The sequence below is a fragment of the Chanodichthys erythropterus genome, chromosome 19 (assembly GCF_024489055.1).
Source record: "Chanodichthys erythropterus isolate Z2021 chromosome 19, ASM2448905v1, whole genome shotgun sequence".
In the NCBI taxonomy this organism is placed as follows: domain Eukaryota; kingdom Metazoa; phylum Chordata; class Actinopteri; order Cypriniformes; family Xenocyprididae; genus Chanodichthys; species Chanodichthys erythropterus.
Genome location: NC_090239.1, coordinates 18,779,136 through 18,795,660, shown reverse-complemented (window position 1 = coordinate 18,795,660; position 16,525 = coordinate 18,779,136). Strand labels below are relative to the sequence as shown.

At 38.7% G+C, this 16,525-nt stretch overlaps 1 protein-coding gene across 5 annotated transcripts in view; it reads right to left on the bottom strand.

The window, feature by feature from the left end:
- Positions 1-2,980: 2,980 nt before the first annotated feature.
- The window catches only part of mrtfab (myocardin related transcription factor Ab), a 41,576-nt gene continuing 28,031 nt past the window's right edge, over positions 2,981-16,525 (bottom strand). For 4 of the 5 annotated variants that reach the window (XM_067369174.1, XM_067369176.1, XM_067369177.1 and 1 more), the window contains 15 exons: positions 13,201-13,256; positions 13,023-13,098; positions 12,190-12,336; positions 11,680-11,840; positions 11,254-11,370; positions 10,897-11,144; positions 10,014-10,185; positions 8,495-8,884; positions 7,258-8,145; positions 6,945-7,148; positions 6,628-6,726; positions 5,975-6,115; positions 5,763-5,849; positions 5,577-5,637; positions 2,981-4,381 (listed from right to left, as the gene is read on the bottom strand). In XM_067369174.1, coding sequence (XP_067225275.1) covers positions 3,828-4,381; positions 5,577-5,637; positions 5,763-5,849; positions 5,975-6,115; positions 6,628-6,726; positions 6,945-7,148; positions 7,258-8,145; positions 8,495-8,884; positions 10,014-10,185; positions 10,897-11,144; positions 11,254-11,370; positions 11,680-11,840; positions 12,190-12,336; positions 13,023-13,098; positions 13,201-13,256 — 3,401 coding nt within the window. In that variant the 3' untranslated portion in view covers positions 2,981-3,827. The remainder of the gene's footprint in view (positions 4,382-5,576; positions 5,638-5,762; positions 5,850-5,974; positions 6,116-6,627; positions 6,727-6,944; positions 7,149-7,257; positions 8,146-8,494; positions 8,885-10,013; positions 10,186-10,896; positions 11,145-11,253; positions 11,371-11,679; positions 11,841-12,189; positions 12,337-13,022; positions 13,099-13,200; positions 13,257-16,525) is intronic. The other variant, XM_067369175.1, reaches the window with a different exon arrangement.

The following is a 16,525-nucleotide window of genomic DNA, read 5'->3' as shown; positions in this document are numbered from 1 at the left end:
AGAAAGTTTTTGAGTTACCAAATTTCACGGTCTTCCTCTCTGGCTTGGGAAGTCTCGTTGTGAGAAAATCACTCATTAAACCACTAACTTGTTTTAGGGGAATGAAGTTGAAAAAAACCACAAGACATAATAATCCCGTTCCAGTGGGTTACAATCACCTTTGTAAACTCTCAATGGTAATTGCAAACTTGACTACAATTCTGATAAAGCGCCATTAAACACGTTTATACTGAAAAAGACATTCCTGAAAAGCTAAAAACTTAATTTTTTTTTGGAATTTTTGTCTTTATTGGGGCAGAACTTAACAGGAAGACAAGTAGGATGGGATTGGGAAGGAACGACAAGCCAGGACTCAACTTGGTTAGCCTACAGTTCGCTTACTGCACTACATTTTGGAATGCTGCCCACAAGGCTATTGGCTCTGTCCTAGATACATTTTCTGTGGAAATAAAAGAAAGAAATTGATTTATGAGTCTAGTTTTACATTCAAATCCTCCAGTCAAGGAGTGAAGACATCATCAAACATTCAACTTCATCTTATCTTCCTGTTTTTATCTTGTTTGCTCAAAAGAGTCTGATCTTCTCCATCTCCTCTGTTTCTCAAGACCGCCAGTGTTGAGTCCTTAATGTCATGCTGAGTCATTCACTTTACAGATTGTTGACCAAGGCTGATTGCCTCATGGTGTGAGGCTGAAGAAATAATGCCAGCAGCTCTGAGCAATAATCTGGACCTTGGAACTGAGAATGAAGCACATCATTCTTGTAAAACAAGCTATGCAATGGCAACAAATATCAGCTCTACTGAATTAACCATCCTTGAAATCAAGATCTCACAAGCACTAGCTGTCTTGTAGGCAAGCCTTGCACTGTTTACCTTCTACTCGTGTGTCCTTTCTTTTACTTGGATTAGTGGACTGAATTACCAGAACTTGTACCTCAAAGATACAATGTATCCAAATAAAAAAACAAGATCTACTTCAATAACAAAGCAAGTCTGATGGGGAAAAGTCTGATACTTCAGAATCGACGCTAATTGTGTTGGCTAACCATCTGCAGTGTAAACAGGAGATTCAAATTTTAATTCTGAAAAAAACCCTGCTAGCATGATTGGGAATGGAAAATACAGAGTGATTACAGAACGCATTGAGCAGGGAGGGAAAATCACTGTTACTCATCTTTACACGTACAGTTTACTTGTTAATTGAACTGTTGTATAAAAGCAATATCACACTCACAGTCTTAATATCAGCACGGCTGTGATTACCTGTGGCTTTGTGCCTACAGCCAAATGACATCTGTGCCGACATTCAGGCCAACAGCACATGCTAGTGTGATGTTTCTTAAATGTAAATTGTAATATTTAAAATATATGTACTTAAAAGTGCTTCCTATCTGTTCCTGTACTGCATTGTGCGTTGCTTTTATTCAAGCCAGATATTCTTGTGAACTGGACACTTTTTCTGTTTTCATATTTGTATCGGGCATACTATAATATATTTCTGTATTCATGTACATGAATTGTATTATTTAATTATATAAGAACTGTATTTAACAACTACACCAACGTTTTGTTCTACGTTTAAAGACATCTGAAATAGGAGTGTTTGTATAAGTTACTATTTGTTAAGTTGATAAAGCCTGTGTTGGTAATGCCTGTGTAAAAAAGTGATATGTTAATGAACTAGTGGTATAAGGGCTTTTAACAACAATTGGAGAAACCAAAACTGGACAGACAAGCTGAAATATTTTTAATAGGGTTTTTTATTCAAATTTTGACTAAATAGAAGTTAATAAAACAACCAATAACAACAAAAAATAATGCTTGAAAATGTAAATCAACGATTTGACGTAAAAACGAGTGTGGATTTGTACTTCAAACAATGTCTCTTTTCAAAATAAAAGTTCCAAAACGTCGAAATGATTTTGAGGATTTTCAGTGTTTGGTTTTATTTATAGTCTACTTACTTCTACGACCTCTCTTAAACCGTCACCACTCATCATGCACAACAGGCAGGTACATTCAAGATGTCGGTCATGGTTGTCGAGGCAGAAAGCAGAAAAACACATTTGCCTCACAGAGCACCACTGAGCCTCTACCTGTCACACGATCATCTGGGCTTGGGCTATAGATGTATTGCGCCCTCTTTTGGTGATACCGCATAGTGTAACAGAACATTCTCCTGACAAGTATCACAATAAGACGACATTACTGCAAACAACATAGTTTTATTACGCACGCGTTTGTTAGACATTAAAAAATATGCTTGAGAGCATCCATGTTCCAAGGATAGTTGGAGAGTTCTCCCCCAAAATTTGTCATTTCATCATGTTGTTCCAAATTTGCATGAGTTTCTTCCGAAACAGTCTCCATCAACATTATTCAGTTTAATCGGATGGAAAGAAAAGATGAAGTGAATGGTGACTGAGACTGTCAGTTTTTAATTACTCCTTTAAAAAATCATTAAGGGTGAGTAAATATATATATATTTATTTATTTGTTTTGACAAAATGTCCCTTTAACGCTGTAATTCAGTCCATTCCCAGCCTTTTCCCTCCTATCAGAATTCTCAATTCTCCACACAGCAGCTTATTGGTGTTATCATTTCAGTGATATTTATTTTCTGATATGATATAACAGATATTTCATATTATAACTGCATATCCCAAAACAACAAAACCAATGCTGCAGCAAGATGAAAATGGACCAAATTTTTCCAGAAGCTCAAACAGTTGAGCATGATGCTAGCAACACCATTATCATTGGTTCGATTCCCAGGGAATCCAATACAAATGCTAGCTTGTACCGTAAAAGCAATGCAAGATGCTTTTATCCAAACTGGAATGAGAAATGTAAAATCATTCATTGCATGCTTTTAAAGTATTTCCAATTAATAATAATATATATATAAGCCTTTGTGGGTGAAAAGTGCTGTGTATATGTGAGTGCAGGAGCAACAATAAAACACACTCCACGCTGCATTTTTTTTTCTTTTATTTTTTTCCTTTTTTAAAAAACAAGAAGTTCCAAATATTCTGAAACCTGAACCCCAGCACTGACCTCCACCAGCGAATCGCTACAATCAGAGGGAAAAGAACAAAGGTTTCATCAATACATGATCCTAAATTACAGCAATGCATAGAGATCTGGTGAACGTCACCAAACCTGGTTCCCTGCAGAGCCCATTAAATTGGGTCGTGTAGACCAGAGCACCAGTCGGGTCAGCTTAAGTGCAATGTTGGAAGAACATGCCAAAAGGGTTCAAATGCAAGGAAGTCTATGATATCTCATATTTTTTTCTCCATTTCATTTGTCGATGAAACGTGTTTGTGAAACGTGGTGCAGAAATAGCCTCATATAATGGTCATGAGGTCATAACTTTATTGAGATGGGTAGAAGTAACACTATACGGTGCCAAAGATAAGTAGTGGAGATTGTACTATCTGGTGTGCTTAATGTAAAAATTTAGCCTATCCAGCATGGACAACTGGTCTAATAGCTAGACCAAAGTATGGGTTTAGTTTAGCTGTTCAAGGTGTGAGAAGTTGGTTTCGGGGTCCAGATTGGTCTCTCTGTTGGCAAAGGCAACAGTGCCGAGTGATGTAAAACATTTGGGTATGATGAAGTAAATGAAAGCTTAAAATTCAGTGCTTAAGAGGACCTATCAGACACAGGAACTGTTTAAATACCATTCGGCAAAGGAATATGAAGAAAAAAAATTCAGCATAAGAAACAGCATATGTGCATCTGGAGTGTTTTGTGTACAGCCTTATACACAGTAAGGTTGAAGGTGCTAAATTGTGTGTCATCAAGCAATTAAGACCAAAAGCTACAAACACGAGTCCCAATGGATCTGCAGATCCGAACTGTCCAAAAAGTCTGCAGAAAATACACTGGGTGGGGTGTGTGAGCTGAGAGGGGCAAGAACCATACCCCCGCCGTTACAATTACTGCCCCCTCCTACCGCGGGTATGTCCAGCCAATCCATGACATCCAGGGTGGGGTCTTCAAAGTCCAGGTTGGCCGGGTGGGGTGAGAAGCTCAGGTCACTGGTGTCCATTGGAGATGAGGGATGGTCCAGAATACTGGAAGTGCTCAGCATTTGGTTGTGGAGGTCATCGATCAACGTCAATGGGCCGTCCGGCTCCACGCCAAGGAGAGGAGCACCGGTGGTGCTCTCCAGGAAGTCCTCGAGGCGGACAGCTCTAGAGCAAGGCCTGTCCTGGGTGTCTGGTAGCTGCTGGGAAGGAGCGGGAACAGGGTCGGGGTGATGTGTGGGTGGCGAGAGGTGGAGCGGAGAAGGTGGTGGGGATGGAGTGGGTGGGCTGGAGTGGAGGTCTGACAGGGAGGGGTCTTGACTGGCTTTAAATCCAGATGAAATTTCTGCAATATGGAAAGAAGAGATATTTATTAATATCAATATATGAAAGAAGTCTCTTATGTTCACCAAGGCTACATTTATTTGATCATACATTAAAAAAAATACAGTAAAAACAGTAATTTTGTGAAATATTATTACAATTTAAAATGTTTTCTAGTTCTATTTAAAGGGAAAATGAAATTTCTGTCATTAATTACTCATCCTCATGTCGTTCCAAACCAGTAAGACCTTCATTCATCTTCGAAACACAAATTAAGATATTTTTGATGAAATCCAAGTTTTTTTCTCCCATAGAAAGCAACGTAATTACCACATTCAAGGTCCAGAAAAGTAGTAAAGACATTGTTAAAATAGTCAACTTGACTACAGTAGTTCAACCTTAATGTTATGAAGCGACGAGAACACTTTTTGTGTGCAAAAACAAAACAAAAATAATGACTTATTCAACAATTTCATCACTTCCCTGTCAGTGTTCTACACTGTTTACGTTGCAGACAGAGTGCAGCGCTTCCAGGTTCTACGTCAGAATGCGACTCGTTATTGGCCAGCTCCTCTATCAGCATCACATGCATGCGTCGGCCAATAATGAGCCGGCATTCTCACGTAGAACCCGGAAGCACTGCACTGTATGTACAATGTAAACAGTGTAGGAGACTGACAGGGAAGAGAAGAAATTGTTGAATAAAGTCATTATTTTTGTTTTATTTTGTTTTGTCGTCGCTTCATAAAATTAAAGTTGAACCACTGTAGTCAAGTGGACTATTTTTACTATGTCTTTACTACGTTTCTGGGCCTGGAAAGTGGTAAAAAAATGGCTGTCTATGGAGGGGTCAGAGGGCTCTTGGATTTCATCAAAAATATCTTAATTTGTGTTCCAAAGATGAACGAAGGTCGTACGTGTTTGGAACAACATGAGGGTGAGTAATTAATGACAGAATTTTTGGGTGAATTAACCCTTTAATATTTTTGTGGAAACCATGATACATTTTTTATGGATTCTTTGATGAATAGAAGTTCAAAAGAACAGAATTTATTTGAAATAGAAATATTATAAATGTCTTTACTGTCACTTTAAATATATTTAAAGCATCCTTGCCGATTAAAATAATCAATTTCTTTTAAAAATATCTTACTGACCTCAAACTTTTAAATGGTAGCATATATATTATATTTAAGATACTTTGAAAGTCTTTTTACCTCCACTCTTGATCAGGATTTCAAACAAATCATCTATTTGCTGGTTGTTAGAGACATTATCCTGTAAATAGAGAATATCACCAATGTAAGAAAATATAGTGCTATAACAACAACAATGGAAACAGAAAAAGAAGGTGAAATGAAGGAAAAAAACAGAAAAAGGAAGAATGTGAGTGGAGGCCATACTTTAAAACGTTGAGGGGAGTGAGATTTCGGTTTTGGGGAGGAAGGGGTGAACAAAGTATGTCGATCAAAAGTTGGGCAAGTGTCCTCCTAAAACAGATGCACATGATGGGTAGAGGAAAATGGAAAAAGAAATGCTAGCTTTAGCAAAAGATAAAGACAAAAGGGAAATGGGTAACAAAACTAAAGCATGAGTATTTATGCAAGTGCGCTACCTTAAATGAAGGGGGTGAAGAGGGTTTGTTCAGTGGGTTAGATTCCTCAGAGAAGAAGGGCTCAAAGCTGGGTGGGGCGGACACTGGCTGGCTAGACTCCTGAACACTTGTGGTTTCCAAGTGGAGCCCTAATTTCTGAACCTGGAAATGGGAGATTTAAGCATGGGTCAGCTGCAGAGAGGAGATGCAGCCTATATCCAGCCTAGCCCCTTATATTTCCCTAAATACTATAATTATAATACATATACACTGTTTTGTTAGCTCTCAATGCATTCCACAAATGCACACAGGTCATTTCATATCTGTAATTTGAATGTACGATTTTTGAGAACGTTATTCTGTGATGTTGATTCACAAATTTAAGTCCACAGGTCTATAACTGTAGCAAATATGATGCATCTAATTGAAATTCATGCAATGATAATTCTATGTTGATTTAAAATAAGAATAGTCAAAAAAAATCCCTACATTAACTAATTTCCCCTTATAGGTTGAAAAAAAACATGCTTATCATTGGCTTTCATCATATGCTATTTGTACATATCTGTTATACATCTTGGTGTTTCAACAGAGAGCACTATCTCATGTAAACGCTATTTTTCAGAACTGTAACAGGTTTGAGTAAGCACATCCACATTGTTATATGCACATACTTTGGTGATGGGCTCTTTGACAGCTTGTGATTGGTTGGCAGAACTAGCCATATCGGCAGATGACTGGCTAGGGAGCTTAGAAGGGGTTGACTGCAATCTCTGAAACACAACAAACCAAGTATTATGAAACTGTTTTCTACATTGATAATAATAAGAAATGTTTCTTGAGCACCAAATCAGCATATTATATGATTTCTCATGTGACAGTGTAATGGCTGCTGAAAATTCAGCTTTGCATCACAGGAATAAAATTGCATTTCAAAATATATATAAATGAAACTGTTAAAATATTACAAGTTAAACTGTTGTTTAGTCACCTGTAGAGTAATCCGTCCATTAGATTTGCTCTGAGGAGACTTTCCAGTCAGGCTTTCCAAACTATTACTGGTGAGTGCAATCAGATAACGGTTGCCATTGCTGTCAGTGACCAGCGTGGGTGTGGGGTGAGCTTTCAGGAGATCCAGTGGGAAAGACGTAGTAATCTGAGTACTAGACGGCTGATTGATGAACACCTGTGAAACCTGTAAAAAATAAAATAAATATAATGTGAAGATGATAGCAAGAACTGCAGAAAACAAAATTCACACAATGTTCCCCATCCAAATCATTAGAATTGGAAATGTTGCTGACCTGTGGTGTCTGCAACTGCTGATTTTGTGGCGTCTGCTGCTGCTTCTGATTGGTTTGTAGCTGCTTTTGTTGGCTCTGCTGGATGATGAGCTGCTGCAACTTTTGTTGCTGCTGCTGTTGCAGTAACGCTGTCTTCTTTTGCTGCTGCAATTGAGTCTTCTGCTGCTGTTGTAACAGCGTCTTCTGTTGCTGCTGCTGTAGTAACTTCACCTTCTGCTGTTGCATTAACTGCAACTTCTGCTGCTGCAGTAATTGTGCTTTCTGCTGCTTATGCAGCTGTAACACCTGTGTCTTTCCTTGCTCTTGCTGCAGTTTCTGTGGGTTAATTTGCTGCTTTTGCTGTTGCAGTAATTGTGCGTTCTGTGCGTTTGGTAGGTCCACCAGCATTTGCTGCTGCTGCTGCACCTGCAGCCGGTGAATCTGCTGCAGCTTGAGCAGAGTCTGCTGTGAACATGGCGCCTGGATCTTTTTCATGGGCTGGACTTGCTTCTGCAGGTCCTCTGATGTGTCCATTTCCTCCTTGACCTCTTCCTTCACCCTCACTTCCACTCCGTTAGACAGTGAAGGCATTTCAGCATTACCCGTGTTGTCCGAGACCTCTGCAGCTGCTCCGCGCTTACCCTGCTCCAGCTGAGAGCGCAGGGTCTCCACCAGCCTCTGCTTCTGTCTGAGCATGCGTGTCAACTCCTCGATCTGCTTGTCCTTCTCCTGAAGCATTTGGTCTTTGTCCACTGCAGATCCTGCTGGATCCTGACGCTGTGAGACTGGAAGCGAACCCAAGCGAGAAAGGCTGCAGGATGCCTGCATCTGCCCGAGAGACTCCTCTTTAATTGGAGATGGATGATCTGGAGAGGGGTGCAGGCTGAGCTGGGTGAGAGGTGAGCTAACCTGTTAAGGAAGAAACACAAGTTCTTATAAAAACTGAACTAAAATACTAAAATAAGATGCTTTATGCAGCACAACACTTCCATATAAGTCAATTTTATTTAGAACTTTAAATTTAATCTTATAAATTAAAAGGGTTAGTTCACCCAAAAATGACATTTGTCATTAATTACTCACCCTCATGTCGTTCCACACCCGTAAGACCTTCGTTCATCTTCGCAACACAAATTAAGATATTTTTGATGAAATCCAGGAGGTTCCAAAGATGAACAAAGGTCTTACAGGTTTGGAACGACATAAGGGTTTTTTTTTGGACCATTTATGCAGTGCTTCTTCAAACCCACAGACATACCATTTCTCCAAACACATCTCCATTGCAGCTGGTCTCATCTGGACTCAATCCGGCCAGAGAGCGGTCGGAGGGGGTAGGAGATACAGGAGGGGAGGAGCTTGTGCTGCTGAAGCGCATGATTTGAGGTGGAGTTGTGCTGTGGACCCTAGTTGTAGCCGCTTTGGGAAAGGCAGACACTGGAGTAGCCGCATCTTTTGGGGTTTGATGTGAGGCGGCACCAGATGACTGAACTGACACCTGCGGTAACTGAGCAGTTTTCATAGCTGCAGCTCCTGCGGCTGATGATCCATTGTTCTGCTCCTGGTAGTTCTTCAGTCGTTCAATGAGATCGTTCTTAGTTCCCGATACTGTCAGACCCCTCAGTTTGAGCTCATGTTTAAGTTCAGCGACCTGAAAGCAAGATGAACAATCAATTCAGTTTCAAAATAATCACAGTAGAGCGCAACAGTCGGAAGTAAAAATAAAAAAAAAATCCCATTAGTTTCTGCAATGGTTGTAATATTGTGATTCATATCAGAGCTGGTTGTTTTGGTTTATGGCTTCAACTCTACATTAAAGGGAACCTATTATGCAAAATTCACTTTCAACACAGATGTGTATCCACAGTGTGTGTAAGCAACCAGCCTATAATGGTAAAAATCCACCCAAAACTTTTTTTACAATCCCCATTTATTATTTTCAATTTCTCAGAACGCGCTGTTTGATATTTCCCCCTACTCCTATGTAAGAGTAAGGAAACCCCGCCCATGACTGGTGACGATCAGCTCTGTTAGCATAGACACACCCCTGACTGAGAAGCACAGAGTCCAACATTTCGGTGCACTCGCTGAACATACGAGGCTCCACAGATTCCCGCCATCTGAGTCACTGAGGAAACTGTGGTTGGAGTTATTACTCAAGGATGGATCACTACAAACTGTACATGATCCTCTCCGGAGCGATACTGGTCACGGCAGAGAGAGAGAACGCACGCACTTTATTACAGACCAGCGGACTTGTTTTATGGATATAAAGTTTACCAGTTTATAAGCACCCCTGAGAAGTTTTGTACTGTTAGTTGTAACGAGTGTTTTTGTGTAATTCGCTGTGTATGTTAATGATAATGCAAGGGAGAGTTCATAGATAAAAGACTATAATGCGCACTTCTTGTACTGTTTTAAACCAAACTATACCCATTCTGTCTCCATGCAGCATATATTCTCTGGCTCTGTAGGCATCATTTCAGACTCCGATTCGAACTAAACACAGCTTCTTGGACTCTGTGCTTCTCAGTTTCTGACATTTTTAGTGCGTGAGATTGTTCTGTCACCGGAGCTTGGAGCATTGGCATTAACTCTGGGGACATCAGAGACTTATTTTACATCTCTTTAAAAGGGGCATAATAGGTCCCCTTTAAGGATTTAAAAAAAAATTCCTAATAACAAAATAAGTAGGATACTTCTAAATGAAAAGTCCAGTTATTGGTCCAGGTCACTGTTATTGCTTTAGTAAAAGTGAATAAATTACAACGGTTACCCACTTTGAACTCATCCAGGTTTGCAGGCAAAGTGCTGGGCTTAGCTCCTCCCGCTGTAGGCTGGCTCTGACGATTGGGCCCATTCTGATTGGAGGAGACTGTCGAGCATGTGGAAATAGTCTGGGAAGGGGAGGGACCCAGACTGGTGGATGGTTGCTGCTTTTCAGCAGGAAGTCTAGAATTGAACAGATTTATTTTTGTTTTATATTTAAATGAGTTAGTTGTGTCTACAATTCTCTAGAACAGTGGCTTTGCCTCAGAACCCAGATTATATAATCTGTATTTAATGTATTCTGGATCATATTTCATTTTATCTTGCATAGGGTTGTCTGTTTACTTTTTTATCAAGATTATGCATGATTTTATGGTAGGTTGCAAATTTTTGGGTCATGACCAACACCAGATGAGAACCACTCTAGCAGTCATACACCACTGTTCAAAAGTTTAGGGTCCGTAAGATTTTTGTATATTATTATTCATTAATATTATTAAATAAGGATGCAATAAATTGATCAAAAGTCATTACAAAATATTTCTCTTTCAAATAAACACTGTTCTTTTGAACTTTCTATTAATCAATGAATTCTGAAAAACAAAATGCATCACAGTATCCTCAGTAAATCAGCACAACTGTTTTAAAAACTGATAATAAATTAGTATCTATAGGATCATGTGACACTGAAGACTGGAGTAATGGCTGCTAAAAATTCAGCTTTGGTATCACAGGAATAGAAAACAGCTATTTATAAAAGTTTGCAATATCACTGCTTTTAATTTATTTTGATCATGAGATTTATTTCAAATACATAATGACCCCATACCCAGACATAATATGCACATACACAATACAGTAAAATGAATCCACATCCTGTATGGTTGTACTCACTTTGGAGGGGCGGGTAAGATAGTGTGATAGTTGTAGTGCTGCTGTTGCTGGTTGATGATCTGAAGCTGAAGGAAAAGCTGCTGCTGGTGGAGGATCTTGGCATATGAAGAGTCCAGCTGAGGAGGCGGCTCCCGGTCATTCTTCTGGTCAGGTGGAATATACTGGTGATATTTGAGTTTCTTCACTTTGGGCTTGTTATCTTTGGGTTTCTTGGATCGATGAGAAGTCCGGTCTGTGCTGGACTTGGACTGAAAAAAGCAAAGGAGTAAAAAGAGAAGCATGAGTGATGAAATCACATTTTTCAGTGGCTCAGGCTGAAAAATGAAACTGATGATAGATTTGATGCTTTTGCTTTACCTTTGTATGTCCCGTTGGTGGACGGGAAGAGTTTGTCATGTTAGTTTCACTGGTTAGATTCTGAGGCGGAGAGGCGTCAGCCGCGACGAGTGGAGGAGGTGGGGCCTGAGTAAGGAACTACAATATATACGCTGGTTAAATACGTTATGTGATCTTGAATGCATTTCTTACATTGTCTTCAACTCTGCATATGTTCCTTTGTAATGCATAATAATGAGCCAATTTAAAGAGAAAACACAAATGGGAAGAAAAAAAAACTTGAGCATTTTTGTGTTCCAAAGAAGAAAGAAAGTCATACAGGTTTGCAACAACATGATTTTCTGGGTGAACTGTCCCTTTAAGTGGAGAGCAATGCTGCCCTCTAGTACTGAAAGCACAAAAGAAATATTCCATTTATCTCATTGAAAAACTGAAACAGGAATCTACCCGAGTGGGTGATAAGTCTCCATTCATATTCAGCATATCGGAGGGGGAGTGTTGAGGGGCAAGACTCAACGGAGAGTCCTGACTGCACAGGGGATCCGGTGACAGCGCATCACTACTGTCCTCATCCAATGAGGAGCTCTCACCCTTTGGAGACTCTGTCCCTGATAATACATTCAAGAAATTAGTTGTCTGATATGTGCATAGATACACTTAAGAAATGAATGATAGTAAAACTAAACTTGTATTTAAAAAAAAAAAAAAAAAGATTTCTGCTGACAGAATTTGTAGCATTTTGGTTATGAACGAACTGCTATTCAAATGAAAAGGATGTTATTGAAAAGAAATGTAGTTAAATTTTCCTTTTGACAAATTTGTAAATAATAGATATGCATTGTTGTCATTTGTGGAGAAAATGCTTATGGTGCTTAAACAGCAACACTAACAAAGCTGACATTGCTCTAACAGTGCGTGCAACATAAATGCTGTTTGTGACAGTGGTTACGGACTAACCAATGAGCGTGTGCACAGGGAGGATGTTCTTGTGGATGAGCTCAATAGGACCAGGGCGGTGGGAGATTTTATCATTGAGATCATCTGCCAATCGAGCTCTCTTCAGCTTCAGCTGCTTGGCCTGCAGTGACGGCTCAGCTGAAGTCTCTGCGGGTGAAACAAATTGAATCATTGACAACTGAATCACTTCCTTCTATGTAAATAACACCTAAAATCCCCTCTGAGAGTCTTCCCACTTAGTATTTTTGGCATATTGATCAACTACCTGTTTGTATAGTAACAGAAATGGAAACATTACAAAAGATTATTGAAGTTACAGACCGCTCCTTCACTCCTAAACAGGTTAAGATGAAATAAATGGCTATGGACGCTTTTTTACATTTCCGGGGTTTTACAAGTCGTCAAAGTTGGGTAAACTTCTACAGTGGTGAATAGAAACAACAACGAATAATTGCTTTTCAATAGCAAAATAAAAAGAGGGTAAAAAATTAGAGAGATTGATTAAGCTGGTCAGAAGAGATAAGATGTCAAATTATTAGCCGCCACTCCCTCAACCCTTGTGTTAAAAACACCCACACAGCAGCGTCAACTAGTTTTCTGAAATTTAATGCAAAATTAACTTCAGATTTACTTTAAATTCACAATGTTAATAACTGTGAAAATGTGTTATCAGTCTGTTAAAAGGGTCCATTGCAAGAGGCAGAAATTACATAACAGAAACATGACATGCAATAGATTTAAAAAAAAAAAAAGAAAACTGAAATAAATATATAATAATAATAATTTAATATTACTCAAATTTCATCTTTAAATGAGAATGATGTGAAACTTACCTTCTAGGATGTGCATTCTGACTAGTTCTGACCTCTCAGGCCGACTCCTGATCTTCCTCTTCAGGTAATCCTCAGTCTGCACGAGTAAAAGAGAAAACAACTGTGTGTCAACAAAAGTGTCAAAGATGAGAAGAAAGAATTCTTTGTTTTCAAAGGAAAAAGAGATAAAGTCACTCACGCGTGCTCTCTCCAGACTTTTCCTCTGTTCGTGGAAGGCAGCCGGACTCTTCAGAGCTGTGTACAGAAACAGAGATGGTCTTACTTTCTGATGTCAAAGGGAATGATGTGCATATTGGTCATTGGGACTGTCAGGTACTCGATAGATGAATCAGACGAGTGTTTGAAGTTGGGTCTGGGAGATTGAGTAAAAACACCAGAACTTTTCCTGTGTGAGCTAAACTACTCCAAACAGCTGGCCAATACATACTGTGTTTTCTCTCAAACACTACTCTGACTTTCAAGTATTCAAGTACACATGTATCTGTAAACCATCTGTGCCAACAATGAATCGTATTTTATATTGAGGAACTATGTAAGGAGAACGTAAAACTACTCATTAAAAGGTCATAATGAAAGGTCATATGTGCAAAAAAGAGAACATCCACTGGTTCAAATCACCTGCTGAAAGAACAAAGGGAGTTCAGTGTAATGACAGCAAATGTGTGTATCCATCTGCATGAATGAAAATGTACTTGGGATGTCAAAATCAATATATTTTAAAAGATATAAAATCTTATTTTTTTAATTTATTTTTTTACTCTTTACTCTTTTAAAAATGTAATTTTTGCCTAAAGGCATGTACACACCAGGATGAAATATCACACGCGTTTATCGCCAGCGTTTTGAGACGTTGAGACGGGAGCTGTATGAGACGCAGGGATAGTTTGTAGGGGTCTTCCTTGTCTACTTTATCTTCGTCGTCTTGGCTCAATGTGTGCTCGGCAAGACCATTTTGTGTTTTAGCACCACCAAGTCGTGTTTTACTGTTACTTCAGCATCTCCAGGCACGTGAACAAAACAGCCACTCTCATTGGTCTGCCAGTTACCAATACTGATTTTAACAAACAATTATTGTCCGATTCCAATACCGATATTTGTCACTTGCGCTCTTATTTTAAATTTTGTCATTAAAATAGAAAGTGTTTTGATCATGTTTTAAATCAGCAAAGTACATGAAATTATACTAGCTAGTTTATTGCTGAATCATCAAATAATTTGTAATGAACATGGAATGGATCCATTTAAGATTCAGCAGGCCTTCATAAATGCATAAATACAACAGACCAAAGGTACGTATGAAATAAACAGTGCTTTTTTTTTTAGGTAGGTTTAACAGTAGTTTTCAGGTACAGAAATAAAGTAAACAAATGTTAAATAACTGCATATTCTTCACTGTATAAATTAAATACATATTAATCCTTATTAAAGTTATGAAAGTTATTTAGTCAAGAGCAGTGAACTTTTTTTTTGTCTTTTGTTGTTTGATTAAATTTTAAAAAGACAGCAGCGCAGCAGAAATATTAGGCTGCTGTCACTTTAAGACCTGCACGGATACAATATACTGTTACACAAGCATTTTCTCTCTCAACTGTTTACGTTCATTTAAAACATATCCGTCTATGTTTACAATGAAACTCACCAAGATGGCCATTTTCATGTAATTTTGTGTGAATTAGAAGAAGAAAAAGACAACTCCATTCATTATTCACACACTGTCTTGAGATGCTACTTTCCGGGCGTACCCTATGGATGTGTGCGAACTTCTCACACAGTGAGTAGAATGGAGTTCTCATTCATGTTCTTGTGCTTGAATATTTAAATTTGTAAGGCTTAAAACTACATTCAAAAGGATAAACTTAGAGCACTGGACCGATCGGGACAGTAAGTGTTCAATTGTCCCAAGTGTCGTTCACGCTGACCCCTGGGGGGGGGGTCCTTATTGACGAGCACTGCTGTATTTTGTAAAGATTTCAATTTGTTTGGGCAAGTATTTCATTTTACCCAGAGAAAAATGTTGGATTATGCACCAGTTATTATACAGATCAGTGACTTCACACAACTAATTAATAAACTATCGGTTTGTTATATCAGCCCTTTTCATGCTATAGCCCAGGGATGGACAACTCCGGTCCTGGAGGGCCAGTGTCCTGCAGAGTTTATCTCCATCCCTGATAAAAACTCACTTGCCTATAACTTTCTACTAATCCTAAAGACCTTAATTAACTGGTTCAGGTGTGTTTGATTAGGGTTGGAGCTAAACTCTGCTGGACACTGGCCCTCCAGGACCGGAGTTGTCCATCCCTGCTATAGCCGATATGCCGATGGTTGTAAATTTATCAAAAATCGGCTGATAAAAATTGGTGGTTGATACATCGGTGCATCTCTATTCAGTACCACAACAATGGATATTATTTCTCTAAAAAGAATGTTGAAAATGAAAAATGCACATGTGATTGAGCTGTAATGTCAAAGGGATAATGTGAAGCAGTAATGTGTTGTAACAGCTGAGCTTGGGTAACTGAATTCATGAAATTTCCAAACCCACAGGCTAGGGTTAGCAATATTGGTCTCTGTACAAGGGAAGTTCACGATAATACACCAACAGTACTGTACAGAAGTTTGGGGTCAGTAAGATTTTTAAGCATATTAAAATGATGTCAAAAAGATCATGTGACACTAAAGACTGGAGTAATGACTGCTGAAATTTGTATTTGACATCAAAGGAATAAATTACCTTTTAAAACATTAAAATAGAAAACGGTTATTTTAAATTGCAATAATATTTCACAATATTACCATTTTACTTTGTTTTTGATCAAACAAACGCATCATAAGAGACTTACCAACCACAAGCTTTTGAAGGTTTATAATAGAGGACACTACAAACCTGACCTAAACAAAAAAAGATTCATACATTTTAATCTAAAATCTTTGATAAAGTCAGTGGACACATAATGTGTCAGCTACCCTCACACAGTTACATTAAACAGTTACGAAATCTTAAACTAATTCTGCTGGCTTATGTGTGCTGTAATGGAGGGATTTTGGAATTGACATGAGCCATGAAAATGTGCATGCCATTTAGCATCTTGCAAAATTATGTCATTGTAAATGAATATTGTAACATAAGTGCTTAGTGCTATATAAAGCTAACTAAATAGTTCATTTTTGGCTGAGGCTTTTAAAGAGCAAAGCTAGTGTTGCTGGGGCACTTCCTCCTTCCCACAGAGGCTGCATAGAAAGCACAGTGTGAATACTGCAAATCCTCTTGCCTGATGAGCAGAACACAGAATAAGGAAGTGGAAACAATAGGGGAAGTAGATCCACCTGATAACACAACAACAGTCCCTTTCACAATGACTGTGTTGGCAAACAACAGTCAAGTCTTCTATAGAGGACATGCGAGACCACAGCTAGTGGACTCTCACGTCAATTAATGCCTGTTGGAGCCTTTATGCAAAATGCATGTTTTTTTCTTTTCTTTTCTTTTTTCTGACAATATG